Genomic DNA, 15,627 nt, shown 5'->3' with positions numbered 1-15,627 from the left:
GATGGTGTGGGATGCAGGGAGCCAGGGATTACTGGGATTAGCAACAGATTTTCCAGGGCTGGAGCCCAGAGCTGAGAGCACGTGGGCTGCGCCCAGGGGAACCTCCTCCGGGGCTTTTGGAAGGTCACAAGAAGTTTGAATCTCGGTATATACCTTCTTGTGCGGATAATCACATTCTTTTGTACTTAGCCTGGATGCTAATGACCGCGCAGCTTTTGTCACGGATTTTACGAAGAGCTGCTGGTGCCACCAACCTGTTGTTGTGCCGAAAAATAGCTCAGTAACCAGCGGGGCTCAAATCCTCCAAAGACTTCTGTACGTGGGTAGGTTCCCACCTACTGTCAGGCTAGCTGTGCACCAAGGACTTCAACCTTGGTGCTCTATAGCTGTTATCAGATCATTTTTTATATTTATAGTACTGATATTTCTAGTAATCACTGCATCGTAAGGCACCTTGCACAATAATGTTTTACGGGGAGATTAGTTTACCCATCAAAGCAAGCTCTGCGCTTCCTCACTTTATTTTTATTTTATGTTAACTGCATTCCTTTGAAGGACGTTTATTCCCCAGACTTGCTGTTTCTCCGTTATCTGCTTTGACTCAGAAGCGGGCTGAAGATTGCTCGGGGATCCCACTGTAAAAACCTGCTCGAATTCACAGAAACCCAGAGTAAAATTCTTAAAGAGGGCAATTATTGAGGGAACTGGATTAATGATCTGTCATCACAATTTAGCCACATTCACCACTGACCTTTCACAGAGAGGATGCTCTTGATAAATGTAGTTCATTACCGAGTTCTGACATGAAAACAGAATGGCACTCTGTGTTTCTTGGCAGGCTGATCAATAATTTATCTGCCAAACCATGCAGAAGTGCTAAACAGGATGAATTACGTAGCCCCTGCAAAACAGAGCAAGAAACAGCATTGCTCGGCGTGAGCAGAGCATGTAAATGTGACGGTTGGTGGCCACACTTTAGCAATCAGACCTTAATACGCTGGATTTTTCTTTTACTTTTCTTCTGTCTTATTGTTTTTTCTTTTCCTGTCTGTTTGGGGTTTTTTTCATTCAAACAGTGCCAGGCTTCACTGGTTTTGAAAGTGCTGTAAACAGATAAAAAGGGCTTGTGTATTCAGAAATCTACCCCGGTGTGGAGGGGGAGAATCGTGGGATTCCCTGGCTGGGGGGTCGCAGTGCGGTTCCTCGCTTTCGGCTCCATCCTACGTCCCACGACCGTGGCTGCTACAGGAGTAGGGCTCGAGGATGGAGAGCCACTGTAGGCTGCTGCCGAAGGAGGTATTTAATGGTCTGTTTCTTTCTACCCCAAAAAAATTGCCAGAAATCCCTGTATTTTGAGTGTGGCAAGTATATTGAAGTTTTATCCAAAGAGCACAGGAGGGAGCTGCACCTTGTGTGAGGTTTGTTTGAAAGTCACCGGCGTTTTTTTCTGAGGGCTACAAAGTGGGATGTAGGGCTCATGGGAGGGATAGAGCTCCCAGGGCGGATACGGGCTGATCTCTAGCAGCGGGATGGATGGGAACAAAGGTGTCTCTGCCCAGAGCATCCTACCACAGTACAAAAACCATGCAGCTTTTCCTGGGGAAGACTTGTGTTTGTTGTACAAAGCCTTGCTGTCAAATTAGGCTTGTGTTCAAAAAGTGGGACGGCCATTGGTAGAAGTGATGCAGAGTCTCTTGAAATGGGAAGGTGGCCTTTGAGTTATTTTATTATTTTTTAAATTCCTAAGCTGGAATCTGAAGATAGTGGCATTATGTCTGTTATTAAAGTTCATGTGAAAAAAAAGCCTGTGTTAGATGATCAGCTTTTAGTTTTGATGTCAGATGCCTGTGGTATGCCCTTAGCTCTCCTCCTGGAATCAGCAGAATAAATCATACTGGGGTTATGGTTAAAGATGGAAAAGGAACGTGTGTGACTTTTTTTTTTTTTCTAGCCAGCCCTCGTATAAAGTAGTGGAGAAATATGATCAAGTAAATGGAGAACTAGTTTAGGGCATGGAAGACAGAATAGCGGTTTTGGCTCATCCCAAATCTGTGTCTTCAGCTCTCTGTGTCTTGGTTCCCTTGGCTGTGTGGTGGGAATGGTGCCCTGAGCCCATCAGTAGCCGATACGGACAGGGGATCACAGAATCACAGAATCATAGGGTTGGAAGGGCCCTCTGGAGATCATCCAGTCCAACCCCCTGACAGAGCAGGGTCACCCAGAGCAGGTGGCACAGGAACGCGTCCAGGCGGGTTTGGAATGTCTCCAGAGACAGAGACTCCCCCACCTCTCTGGGCAGCCTGCGCCAGGGCTCTGCCACCCTCAAAGGAAAGAAGTTCCTCCTCATGTTGAGGTGGAACTTCCTGTGCTCAAGTTTGGATCAGCTGGCAGTAGTACAACACAGGCACGTAAAGCACACGTGGTGGCATTTCTAGTGTTCAAAAACAGGGAAGGGAAGAAGTCCTTCGAAACCCATCTCAGAAGAGCGGTGGCGGTCACATCCCAGAGTGCAGGCTGGGACACCCTCCTCCAAGCAAGCCACCTCTGGAAATACGAAACTTGTCTGAGCTGGTCACAATTGCGAACAGAATCCAAGTCCCTGGGAAGCACTAACAAGGAAACCAAGCTGAGAGACATCCGTTAATGAGACCTACCAATGAGAGCAGCCTGAGATGAGATAAACTGCTAATGATGAGCTCGTGTTGCAAAGGAAACTGCTGGGGGCACTTAGCAAAGCGGAGACAAGAATGGGGATAAGCGAGAGGGCATCCAGATGGTTTTTCTGTGATTCTTTTTGTTTAACAGCTATGGTTGTAATACCTGAAAGAACAGCAATCGTGCCAGAGGTAGCAGTGCTGCCGGAAGCCTAAAGAGACAGTATTTAGTAGATAAAGCTGGTGGATCCCAGGCACAATGTAAGAAGATTACGAGTGTCGTCGACAGCAGGAGAGGGGCAGGTAGGAAGGAGAGAAAATACAGAGCTGTCTTTTGCAAGACCTATACAACCAGCTCCGAGGACTGTTAGCAGTCTCCATAGGGAAGACGGGTTAAAAGATGAAATAATAATGCCTAGTAAAGGAGGGGAAGGATCTTTCCTACAGGAGAGCCTAGCTGTCCTTGGCATTGCCTTGCCAAACAATTCAAGTTGCCTGAATGTGTCTCCTCCTTTCCTGGGTGGAGAGGAGGAAGAGGAGATGTCTTTTATAGGGTGCCTCCAGCATCTATGTCTGGTCACTGTAGAGCCTTAGAGTCCCAAAATGAGCACACCTACCCTGGGCTGTCTTGCAGCCCAGATGAGTGTGTACTTTTTTTGAAAAGAGCAGTTCTGGGGTGGCTTTGTTTTCAGAGGGTGGAAAAATCTCGGGGGGTTATAATATAGTGAGAGGAAATCGCCATCTACCGGCTCGCACCGTGCAACACGGTCGAGAGCCTGGGCACATCACCAGTGGGTGACCTGGTCAGGTCCCACACGAGCAGGAATAGAGATGCAATGTTTGGATTCAAACATCTGCTCCTTGCACATACCGCTTATATTTTGCTGTTACACATGATTCATGCTAGAAATTCTGTTTAATCATGCAGTTCTGCTCAGTTTTGGCTGAGGCTCCAGTGTTCAAACAACTATCCTACCCAGGTAATCGTCCAAGCAGGTGCATGGCATCACACTGGTGCCATAGTGCTGTTAGCCAGGGAAGTTCTCAATATAAGCTTAATAAAGTGAGAAGGGCTGTTAGATGAGGGGGCTTCAGAAGCTCTAAGGTCCTTTTCCAATTCTGCCTTTTGTGGTCAGAAAGAGGGTTAAGGTGGAGGTGAGTCAGGAGGCCACCAAGGGAGGAAGGCTGGGAAAGCACTGCCCTAGGCAAAAGTTAGGGGATATCTGCAAAAAACACCCAACTGCAGAAAATAAAAGGTCTGGAGGCCGCAAAGGAAGAGCTGCTTTGGCATAAGCTTCTGGCAACAGCTGATAGGAGGAAGTGAGAAATAAAACGGGGTAAAGGGAGCTGTCAGGGTGAGCGGATCTGCTGGCTGTGATGCACACGTAGATCCCGGCATGGGGTGGTCCCCGCTGTAGGAGGACCACATAAGTGGGACAGGCCACCCGGGTGTCACCACGTGGCTTCCCTGGAGCTGTGCTTGTGCTCACAAATGGAAACCACGTAGCAGAAACGGAGTTGGAAGCAAATTAAATAGGTTTCCCTGTCTTTATTAGCCTTAGACACTTCTCTGGGATTAAGATTTGACTGAAGAGAAAGGCAAACTCCAGCTCAGAAAAACTATTATTGCAGGAGCTAAAATGGTATTTACAACAGGATTGCAAAATTCCTTGATTACACTGGATACGGCAATCAATTTTTCTCTTAAATAAGCGCACGATTGGAAGAAATAAATTTCTTCAAACTGCCTTCACAATAGCCATCAAATGACAGGGTTGGAAAAAAAATGCCAAAAAAACCCAGAAATAGTAAACAAGACTAATAGTCACCGAGTAGCCTCGTTTTTTCCTTAAAATGAGACTGATCCCATGTGGGACCAAGAGCTCTTTGGAGGTTGTTTAGAGAGAAGGAAAATTTTTGCAGCTGCTCAGTATCCCTGAGCAGTGAGAAGCTCTCGAAACCAGAAGGGTCTGAGTTGAGGACGGAAAATAAGCCTTGCCTTGCACTTATTGCTCAGGTAGCAGTAGGGCACTGACCTGCCCAGTGAAGTCTGTCCTCTCTCACCTTCTCAAGTCATGGTGCTTTTGAAGTTGTGAGCACAAAATATGTAGGGTGGAAAAAAATATCATGACAGTAGATGGGTTTGCTATTGGAGAAATGCCTCCTGCCTGGAATTTTAATTGGGTTTTGGTTGGAGTGGGACCAAAGGACCAAAAATGGTGCAGCTCAGCAAGAAAAGGACAGGGACACTAGTTGTCAGGATGCCAGAGTCTTCTGTTATTTTTCAGAGGAGTCATGTTTGTAGTCTTTGGGGAGCAGATCTACAAGACTATTGTCCCTTAAACCGAGGTGAGACCAGGTTCCCTCAGATTTAATCCAACAGGGTCAGTGATGGGACGTAAAATAATAAAGTTGTTTTAAAACCATCATTATAGAGAATAAGGGCATCTACATTGTAGAGAAAATACATTACAGGGAAAAGAGCATCTAATGGGAAGAGCGGAATGTGCCGGTGCTGTTGGTGGGTGATGGTTGATGCCCACACAGCGTGGGACAGCTGGAGCCTGAGGGTCCACCAGGGTCCGCTCCAAGGCAGAGTCAGCCAGGTTCCGGCAAGGCACCAGGCACTTCGGTCTACACTAATGCAAACGGATTTGCACAAAAAAGACAGTTGCCATTCTTCATTCCGCCAAGCTCTGCCAGACAGCAGTTGACCAGAAAAGGGCCGTAACATCTTATACCACTTTGGGCATGCGGATGTTTCTCCACTAAGAGGATGCCCTTAAATCAGGGCAAGGCGTTCCCTGGGGAAGAGCCAGGGAAGAGCTGGCTGCTGCGAGCATAGCAGGAGCTCTCAGGGTCGTGAAGGTTTAATCTGATTCCTCCAGCCAAACTGGCATCACTTCAGAGCGAGTGGCTTGAGAGCTCTTCTGTGATAATAACCTTTTTTTTTTTCCTGGTCAGGGGCTGAGGAAAGCATTCGTGTCGGTCTGCAGTGGGGTGATGGGTGCAGGCACCAGCAGCACCCGAGCCGCAGGGGCTCCCCGCAGCCCTGTGCCCCTCGCTGTCCTCCCTCTCACCGCCTTGGGCTGCCTTTAAGGATTCCTTAAGATCAGCCCCGTGTTTGGCACAGGGCGACACTCAGGGGTGCTGTTTATTTATGTTTGTGGCACTTTCTAAACATCAGCTTCCCCAGGTTTGTTTTTGACTTTATAATCACAGGATAGATTACTTTTATTTTATCTTTACGAAAACTTAGAGCCAGTTTAATATGGGTGGGGATTACCAAGAGGAGCGTGAAAGTCTGTAACTGAGGCCCTTTAATCTGGATGGGAACATGCTGGAGAGAATCCTTGACAGCAGGATTTAGAAAAACTGCCAGCTATTACAAAAGGTAACGACTCCAGGAGCTCCTCAAGCACAGAGCTGGGTGGTGCTGTGTATGCAGACAGCCTGTCTCTGGGCCTTATTTCCCCCTTTAGGAGCTCAGGCCTTTAAAAATAAGATCCAGGCGAATGCACATGGTCCAGTAATGCGGTCTTATCTTTTAGGTGACACCTGTACAATGGCAGACTACAACCGGCTTAAAAGCATCCTCCTGGACCTGCAGGCTCATCGGAGGAGCCTGCCGAGCGGCCCAGCCGAGGACAGAGCATCCCAGAAGCGCCTCTTAGTCGAAGATATGTTTAAGCACTTGGATATAAACGGTGATGGGCATCTCAGCAGCTCTGAACTGGCTCAGGTGGGTTTATTGTTCAATGAAAATGGAATTAGGAATCGGGTTGCGTTTTTTCATTCGAAGTGCAAATTGAATGTAAGGCAGCAGCAGCCTTGTGAGAACAGTTATTTGTCCGGCCGGCAGCAGGTAGAGGAGGAAAATCTGCCGCTGCACGTGAGTCTCTCTCTGCAGCTCTGGGGAGACGGTGTTGTCTCAAATATTTGAAGCTCCTCCAGAAATAAAAAACCATGGCAGCTTTCCAGCCCCATCCTTGCCCCTGAAAACAGATACTAATCCTCACTGCTAACTGTCATCTTCTGAAGTATTTCCAGCTAGCCAGCTTGGGGAGAATTAATTTGGATTTTTAGGTGTATGTAAGTTAGGCAGAAATCCCTTAATTCTTCCTCCTTGCCTTCTGGACCGTGCATTAACATATAGAAACATGACAGCAAAGTTGGAATATTTTTTTAAGAGATTTATTTTCCAAAAATCCCTAAGCAGATACTGAAATGTTGATTAGCAGAACCTAGTAACGATAGAAAAGGTGAGAGCTTGAAAAAAACTGTTATTTCTAATTGTGGGCATGCTGTGCTGTTGGAATTTGTCCCATGGGTAATGTGAACGGAACACGCAGCCCTGGCGCTCGAGCTGATTGCTCTGGGTCCTGAACCTGCTCTTTGCTCATGCAGACCTGAGAAAATAGCGCTGTAAATAGGAGAAATCGCATTATGCCAGGGGTGGGAAAATGTTGTCTTTTCCATTTCATCATGTCATCCGTGAGAAGGATTAGAGGCAAACCCCTTTTAAGAGCCTTTTGGAAGCCAGTTCCTGCCTGGGAGCTGTTCCGCTTTCCAAAGCTGGCGCTTCACCCTTTGCTCGGCAGGAGCATCGCGTCTGCGCTCCCGCATCCCAGCGAACACGACGTGCGGTGCTGTTCCCGCCTGGAAATGTAAACTGGGAGCAAGATGGGGGACAGACAGGAGCTTGCTCCCCTCTAGCTCCCTCCCGTATCAGACAGTTTGCGCTGAATTTTAATCCTCAGGCTGTTGACACGATGCACGATCCTTTCTGCACAATGCAAAGTGTCAGCGTAAATCCCCTTAGATCCCAGAGCTATGAATATATACAATACTTCATCTAAATGCGATGATTTTTTTTAATATAAAGACATGGTAGGTATGAGAAAACACTTTTATCTTAATTCAGAGCCACCTTTTGCATAGTGACATCTAAGTGTCTGTTCTGCTCTCCAATTTTTTCCACTTTTTACATGAAACTTATTCCGTCAGGATATTAAAACTCAAGTCGCATGGAAATAAAGGTTTGGCAGCCTGAAGGCCATTACCATTAGGAGGAAACAATGACCTGCATTTTAAAGGAGCAGGACTCGGTGCTTTAAGGTCTGCCGCAAAGTTACTATGGGCTTCATTTGCAGATGTGCTTGGAGCCCAGGTCTCTCTCACAAGAGCAGCCATAGACCTTGGCTGCTGTGATTTTAATTCTTCCCTTCTCACCGTTACCAAAATCGGTAAAAGTGCTTGCACATCTGGAGCCCGCTTCAATTTGATGGCCCAGGATAAGTTCAGCCCTCAGCTGGGAGCCCTCTCACCCAAACACCCTCCGCGAAGGCTTGCCACCAGCATTGCTGAGTTGACAGCGTGACCACCTCTCAAAAGACAAAATAATGCCAGTTAATACAGAATGTAGATAAGCCACGACTGTTTTTAAGCCTGAGCTGAATGGCACTGCTCCTGGGCCCCTTGGTGGGAGCGTGGCCGAAGTCCTGACCAGGCTGAGGACACGTCTGCAGGGCAGTTCTGCGGCTCTCACAGTGGCAGCATTCGCAGTTTTTGTGTCAATTCTTTATTTTTCTTGTTGGCTCTAACAACAAGGTGATTTTCATCTGCTCTTATATGACCAGTTTATTCACCCAGTTTTCAATGTATTTGTTTTTTTTTAGGTAACAAGCAATTTTTATTTCCCGTGTTATAGTCTTAACAGAAATTGTCTCACCTTGTTAGGTAGATCTGTGATTGATTTGTGTTGGCTCCTTAATTTGAAGCTTTCTGCAACTTTAAAATTCCCCCAGCGATGGGAGTTTCATTGCCCGTGGGTAGAGGCAGCTGAAATGAACGTGGTGCAGTGGGACCTCCTTCTCTCTGGCTGCTGGATGAGCTGCTGCTGTGCATTTTCTTTGTTTTATTTAAAAGAAAAATAGTCTCTTGAGCACTATAACCTTGTCTGCAAGGAAAACTACGAGGCAGGTAATGTGCACTGCTGCAGAAAAAAGTCATTTTTAAGACCTGAAGGGGGATCTTTAGGAGGCTCGTTGCAGAGGGATTCACTCCAAAGGAGAAACTGGAAGCAGACTCCCTCCGCAGAGGACAGTCCTGCATCAGGGCAGCACCCAGCACTGGGAGACGGCGAGGATCTTTGCCCATTTGTTTGTTCTCCACAACAGAATTGCTTTGAGCAAAAAGATGGCAGCGGATCATAGAATCATGGAATGGTTTGGGTTGGAAGGGACTATAAAGCTCACCCAGTGCCACCCCCTGCCCTGGGCAGGGACACCTCCCACCACACCAGGTTGCTCCAAGCCCCGTCCAACCTGACCTTGAACCCCTCCAGGGATGGGGCAGCCACAGCTTCTCTGGGCAACCTGGGCCAGGGGCTCACCACCCTCACAGCAAAGATTTTCTTCCTGAGATCTCATTTAGATCTCCCTTCTTTCCATCCCGCTCTGTTCAGAGCTGCTTTGCTTCCTGGCTGCTGCCAGACCCTATCCAATAGTTTCCCTCCGGACCCAGCAGTGTGAAATGCTCGTGTAGGTTTGCAGCCGTGGGTGCGCAGGGCTATTAGCAAGGGTGGTAATTGGAATGTTATTTCCATTTAAAACTTTAATGTATTTTAAAGTCAGATTCATAAATCTCCTGAATTTGTTGCAGCTGAAGTGTTTTGTGTTGTTTTGGGTTTTTTTTCTGACGTTAAATCAAAAGGACTAGTAAAAACTTGTCAGTCTTATGAAAAGTTAATCAATTTTCAATACAAAGGTAGACAAAGGGAAATTTCCATCTTTAGAAGATTGATCTTGGAAGTTATGGTTGATCTCACTTTTATTGAACATTTTTACTTGCTAGGTGAAGGGTCATTTTTTTAGCATTATTGCTTTAAATTGCTTCAATATAATGGGCCAAGACTGGAATAGTAAATAAAAGAGTCCCTGGACTGCAGCAAAAATCCTTCCTGCCCGGAAGATGCAACATTTCAGCAGTTTTCTTCCTGTTCTACAATAAATTCAGAGAACCCAACATTTTCATCATGCTTAGGTCTGAGTTTGGCAATTTGCTGAGTTGGATGTACGGCTTCTAAAGCTCTCTTCATTTTTAATGTAGAATGTGTGAAATGTTTAGAATACATAAGAAACAGACTGTCAGGGGCTGGAAAAACACATCAGTGTTGAATACAGCATCCACTCTTGCCCATTCTAGTCCTAAAAGCAAGGAATACAATTTTGTCCTTACCTGCAGAGGAGAGAGGAAAAACAGACTTTCCTTTTTCCCTGTGGAACATTTATTTTTCAATACATTTGCAAAGTGAAAATGCATTTATGTGCTGCTGCTGAAGGAAGAGGCTCCTCACCCTCAACGGTCCATGGCCCATGAATTGCAGCAGGAATGCGAATATCAGTTGTATCTTGATACAAAGCAAATACGTGACAATAGATAAGATATATCTATATATATATGTTTCCTCAAAGGTCGTGTAATGGAAAATCCGCTGGGTGAGCCAAGACGGCAGGCTGTATCTTTGCATCATATGTAAGCTTTCCTGTTCTCTTTGCTGTAGCTAATGAAGAAGGAGGAGCTGGAAGATGATTTATTGGATTGTACACTAGAAGACCTTCTCCGGTTTGATGATTACAACAATGACGGCCGCTTAACCCTGCAGGAGCTCTATACAGCATTCCGTAAGTCCCGATGCTTTTGTCTGTCCTGGGTGTTGAAAGCATGCAAATACCTGTGGTGGCAATGTTGTCTTCCCAGACATGGTCAGCAAAGATAATCCCTTTTTGTATTTAATGCCATGAAAATACTACGGAAGGCTTGTTTCTAAAGGTTACTGTGATCCAAAGGATAAGCATGAACTAGGATGTTGGTAAAAGCGTGTGGGGCTTACTGTTTTCTTCTGTATTTTGTTGTACTTCTTGTTGCTGGCTTCTGGTTGATGGCGATGGAGAGATGTTGGTGAACTGGCCAGGTCTGTAGACCTGAGTATGTGGTTTCCAAGTAACCCTGAGGAAACAGGGTTGAAACCTGTCCAAATGTCTCGCAGTAATATGAGTTAGTTTGATGTGGGGAAGGTGTTTTACTGAATACTCTGCCTGGGAATTATGCTTTCTGCCATTTGTTTCCGTGTTAGTAATTGGATTATGGTGTGCAATCTCGGTACGTATCTTGGCACCATTTGCAAGCTTTCCTAGATTACTGAGCTACTTAAACAATATGAAAAAATAAGTGCTTGTGTTATCCCATTTATCTTCATAACTTTACGTTCATGCTTTAAGTTAAGCGTTTATTGAAGTACTTCCCTGGAAAAGGCCCACGTTGTCTCCTCCACCCAGATGATAAAAGGTTTTATTGATGCCTGTCCCTTTGGGATACTGAAAAAGACAGACAGAAAATGTGGCGGGCTTTTCAACAATCAGGATAGTGAGCTACAGAGCACTTGTCTGTGGTTTAATCAAAGACGTTGTTAATGGTCGTTAAACAAAACCAGGATTCAGCCGTTGAACTGTTGAGTGCAGGTAAAAGGCTGATAACAAGCTGGTTTCCTTTTAAGCTGGATTCTCAAAGCTTCGGCATTTTAAAGACAAAGGAATTTCACTACCTCTTGATTTCATGTTCTAAACCAGGGCACCGTGCTCCAGAGCCTGCTGGGTGGGAAACGCTTGGTGTGTGTGAGAGTCACCCTGTGCCCCACCCCAGCACATTCCTTGTTGATGCTCTTTGGCAAGCCACGATGATAATGCAAAACCTCTATTTTTGCGAAATATCCTGTTTTCTAAAGAGAATGGTTTGTTTTCTTGACTTCTGGCTTTTCATTACAAAAAAAACCCCAAACAACTTTGGATAATAATGTTTAAAGTGCTTTAAAATTAGCCCCAGTTGTCACCGTGGACCTGTTTGAACTGCATATGCGTTTAATTCAACTGAGCACACTCAAACCAGCAGATATACAGTAAAACATAAAACCTCTTACATTAAGAAGGCCGTAAAGTGAATTAACCCAGCTATAAAGGCTTGACACACAGTTATTTGGAGGCATATTTGGATTAATCAAGTAGGCAATGAAAATAAGACAAGTACAAAATATTAGCCAATGAACAGAGATAGTAATCGATAAACTGCAAAAATATTGTAACAAAACCCAAGATGTAATGAGTGTCTATCAAAAGGATTTTGTAAATGAATTGTTCTCCATGTGAAGCTGAAAATCAGACTTACTCTCCATTTTCAGTTGTCGTAGAATCTCCGTTTTTATCGAGAGTGGTTAGTGGCTCATCAGTTTTTAATTTAAAAACAAAGTTTATTGTTTACAGCTTTAGAAATTTTGCGGGCTCTGTTTGTGAACTTTAGTGCTTGGGGAAAGTGTATCTTTTTCCTTTACTTTATTACACAATGTAGGAAAAACATCTCAAAAATACTTCAAACACTCGTCTTAAGCACACACTGCGGTTCGCAGTCCTTAAAGTGTTTATGAAATTTGTGCGTCGTTATGAGTCAGAATTTGGCTTGCAACAGTAGTTTAAAGGTACAACATCCCGCACATTTTTCATATTTGTGGCCCATTAGGGTGAGCCTTTTGTTGCTTGAAATTCACCCAAGCCGCTCATTTGTGCACACTGGCAGCAGGCTGCGGGGATGGCTGCTCAGCAAGCCGAGGAACATAATCACCAGAATTCAGTGACATCAGAAAGTCTCCGTCTAATTTATCCTCTCAGAAACTCCGTTACATCTGTTTCGGTGCACCGTGCTCCGGGATAGTGTCGCAGTGTTGGAAAGGTTTGAAGATGACCTTGATAACGTGAAGAGCTTTCCAATTCGTCATTCCTGTGCTGCTTTAGAAGTTGCATTTCATGTTAAAGAGTCTCGTGGCCTTTCTGTAACTCACAGAGCCCCAAAATGATCTCTTTCTCTCTCTCCGTGTATTTCTCTTGCTTACTCTTGACCCATCGTCTCTCTCCAAGACCCACAGAGATTCAAAGGGTATTTTTGATCCCCATCCATGTTGATCAGCTGTAAATCAATGAGAACTGCGTGGATGAGAAGAATCCAATCTCTTACCTTTTTTGAAATGTGGTTTCACCCTTACGAGCACTACATCTAATAGGTGCTATTTTTAATAGTAATTTCTAATCACGCCAATCATTTGCATACACATCTTAATGCACAGTTTTGGATTATAAGCAGGAATAGTGCTCTCCTACTAACCTGATCATCTTTCTTCTGATTTTCTGGATGTTCTTTTGTTCCTCAATCCCAAGAATACAACTTTTAGGAGCTGACTTGCACGTATGGGGATGACTAGAAATATCAATTAACACAGGATTAAAGTATCACTTTTCAAATCGACTTAATCATACATAAGTAATGTATGAGATGGATAAAATGCTCTCCTGGCAGCTCTGGCAAGAACGACTTGTAGGTATCTTCTAATTTCTCATTAATAAATTTTATTAGATAAGCAGGCTCACGACCATAATTTAAAAGAAATAATTTTTAATGTGGTTATCTCAAGTTTTTCACATTCCAAAAATAGAGAGTACTAGCAAGTATATTTGTCTGTTGTCTTTATATTGTCACAAAGATTCGATAAATGAGTAATAAATAAAAGGCTTAGTTGTCATAAGAGCTAAAGCAGAACATGCATCTAATTAATCAGCATGGAGAGAGTCTGGTGAATTGGCAAGCACATCACCCAGCTGAGTCATACTTTAAATACGCTCAGACGAGTGATTTTTGGATATAGCTTTTGGAACCGTATCTGACTGGAGGTCATTAGAATTAAGCATGTCACTTTTGGCATTCCTGTTGTCTTCCCTAATGGGAAAGTAGAAGGTTGGCAGATGTGAAAGCCTAGCTGAAGAAAAAAAAAAAAATCAGTGTAATCTTCTAGATCTATATTATCATCAATGTGGACAGGTCAATTTGTAATACAAATATGTCAGAGAGAGGGAAAACATGCATTCCATCAAAATGGCTTTATCTTGTCAACATTGTTTAGCTAATAAGAAGTTATTAACCCTATGGTAAAAGCCCCTTAAATTCCAGCTCGTTGGCAATTAGAGCGCTCTCCTAACCAACATCCCCTTCCCACAGCTTCCCTTGGCATTTCGTTATGTTTGTGGGAGCACAGAAAAGGCCTTTTGCGGGGGTCTCTGCTACCCCACCGCAGTAAGGCGCACTGGGCCTAGCAAGCTTTTTGACTGAGGTTGTGTAAAAGACCAGTAATGTTTCATTAGGTCAGGTTAGAAATTATGCCCTAAAGTAATTTCCCCGTCTCAACGCCATCGTGGCTTAGTGCTGTTGCCTTGTGTGCCCTGCGCTTCCCGCTGCGGCTCTCGAAGGCTGCCGTATCGCAGTTTGTAGTGGCTCTGCAGTGACATTTTGCGATCCTTAATGTCTTATCTGGACCAGAAAAAAAAAAAACAAACACAAAGGCAGTTTGAAAGAAAAATAACCAAATTGTTATTTTTCAGTCCAGTCGTTATTTCCCAAGCATATGTTACATGTAGACAGAATATTGCAGTTTCTCTAAGATGAGAGCTACGTTATCATGTAAAGAACACAAGTATTGTTAAGGAGGAATGAATTTCATGCAGGAATGAACACAGAAGAGGCTGCAGGATCAGTGCGCTCTTCTCTTAAACTTTTTCTTATAATGCTGTTACACTCTTTGCAAGAAGTTTGTTTTCTTCCCTGATTCTGCTTTAGTTCAGATTTATTTTATTTTTTTGACCTGTCCTTAATATTTATCAAAAAAAGCACGATGGAGAAATGTTAAAATGGGATCATAGAATGTTTAGAGTTGGAAGGGACCTTAAAGACCATCTAGTTCCAACCCCCTGCCCTGGGCAGGGACGCTTCCCACCAGACCAGGTTGCTCGAAGCCCCGTCCAACCTGGCCTTTCCCAGCACTGCAGCGGGGGACTGGGAAACCACAGGGAAGAGTGCATTTGAATGAATTGGGTGAAAAAATTAATCAGGAGCTTGGTCTGGGCATGAGTGTTGGGTGAATCTCTGGGCAGAGCTGTGTAATTGTCCCAAATGTTTAGATCGATGCTTGTCGGGGAAAAGCCAAAATCTACCTGGATGAAGAGGGACTGAAACCTAAAAAAGGGCCTTTGGGTCAAGCGGGTGAGGGAGATGTTGACTGAGGAAGGAAGGTTTCAGAAGTGTAACTGTTCTTGATAGACATCTCATCTTCATGAGGGTGATAAATAAATTCAGTGTGAGGAAAATGAATACCTGTCCTTGGAAAAATACGTATTCCCCGTACACCTGGTGAGCCCGCCCTTCCAGCAGAAATTGCGTCTGTAAATTCCATGTTCAGACGAAGTGTTTACTCACATCTTTACAAAGTTGTTCTCCTCAATGGCATGGCACGTAGGATTGGGTATTTGTTACTGCTACCTTCCAGCTAGATTGGTCAAGCCAGGTTAATTATGTTGGACAACTATATTGTGAGATAAAATGTTTTGCTTGAGGTGTTCTCTTAAGTAATTTTGTGGCAACAGTTATCTACAGGATCAAATCACAGTCCTAAAATATTGACAATTCGTGCTCTATGCTCTGCCTCTTCGGCTGTAATCTCCCTGCTATGTGATTTTTCTTTCATGTTGCTGCAGATATTGGTACAAACTTGGAAATAATTCATTAGCTTACCAACATTGATTTGCTTCTCCTGTGAGCTATGTGATATAGAAACTTCAAACACGCCAGAGCAAGCAGGGGAGCACCGGCCTCTCCTCTTGGTTGGAGGCAGCGTTAGAGGTGATGGGAACTACTCGGGGAAGAAATGAGGTTTCCTTCAACTGGCCAACACAGCCCATTCCCGCTTGCCTTGAGGCAGCCGTGTTACTGAGGATCAAGGCAACTTACTGGGCGTTTTCTGGAATGATGAATGTAATAATGCGGTCTTGTAGCACAAATGGACCTAGCAGTTAAAAATCAAGCAAAAAGCAGAAATTTAAAA

The 15,627-nt window shown here is 44.4% G+C and overlaps 1 protein-coding gene across 9 annotated transcripts in view; it reads left to right on the top strand.

Annotated features, from left to right (window-relative positions):
* FSTL4 (follistatin like 4) overlaps window positions 1–15,627 on the top strand; it is a 243,570-nt gene that overhangs the window by 124,517 nt on the left and 103,426 nt on the right. For all 9 annotated transcript variants that reach the window (XM_074604096.1, XM_074604093.1, XM_074604095.1 and 6 more), the window contains 2 exons: window positions 6,206–6,396; window positions 10,219–10,339. In XM_074604096.1, coding sequence (XP_074460197.1) covers window positions 6,206–6,396; window positions 10,219–10,339 — 312 coding nt within the window. The remainder of the gene's footprint in view (window positions 1–6,205; window positions 6,397–10,218; window positions 10,340–15,627) is intronic.

Source organism: Larus michahellis, chromosome 11, assembly GCF_964199755.1.
Source record: "Larus michahellis chromosome 11, bLarMic1.1, whole genome shotgun sequence".
Taxonomy (NCBI): Eukaryota; Metazoa; Chordata; class Aves; order Charadriiformes; family Laridae; genus Larus; species Larus michahellis.
The sequence above is the reverse complement of the archived record's forward strand: the minus strand, read 5'-3'. Positions and strand labels throughout refer to the sequence as shown.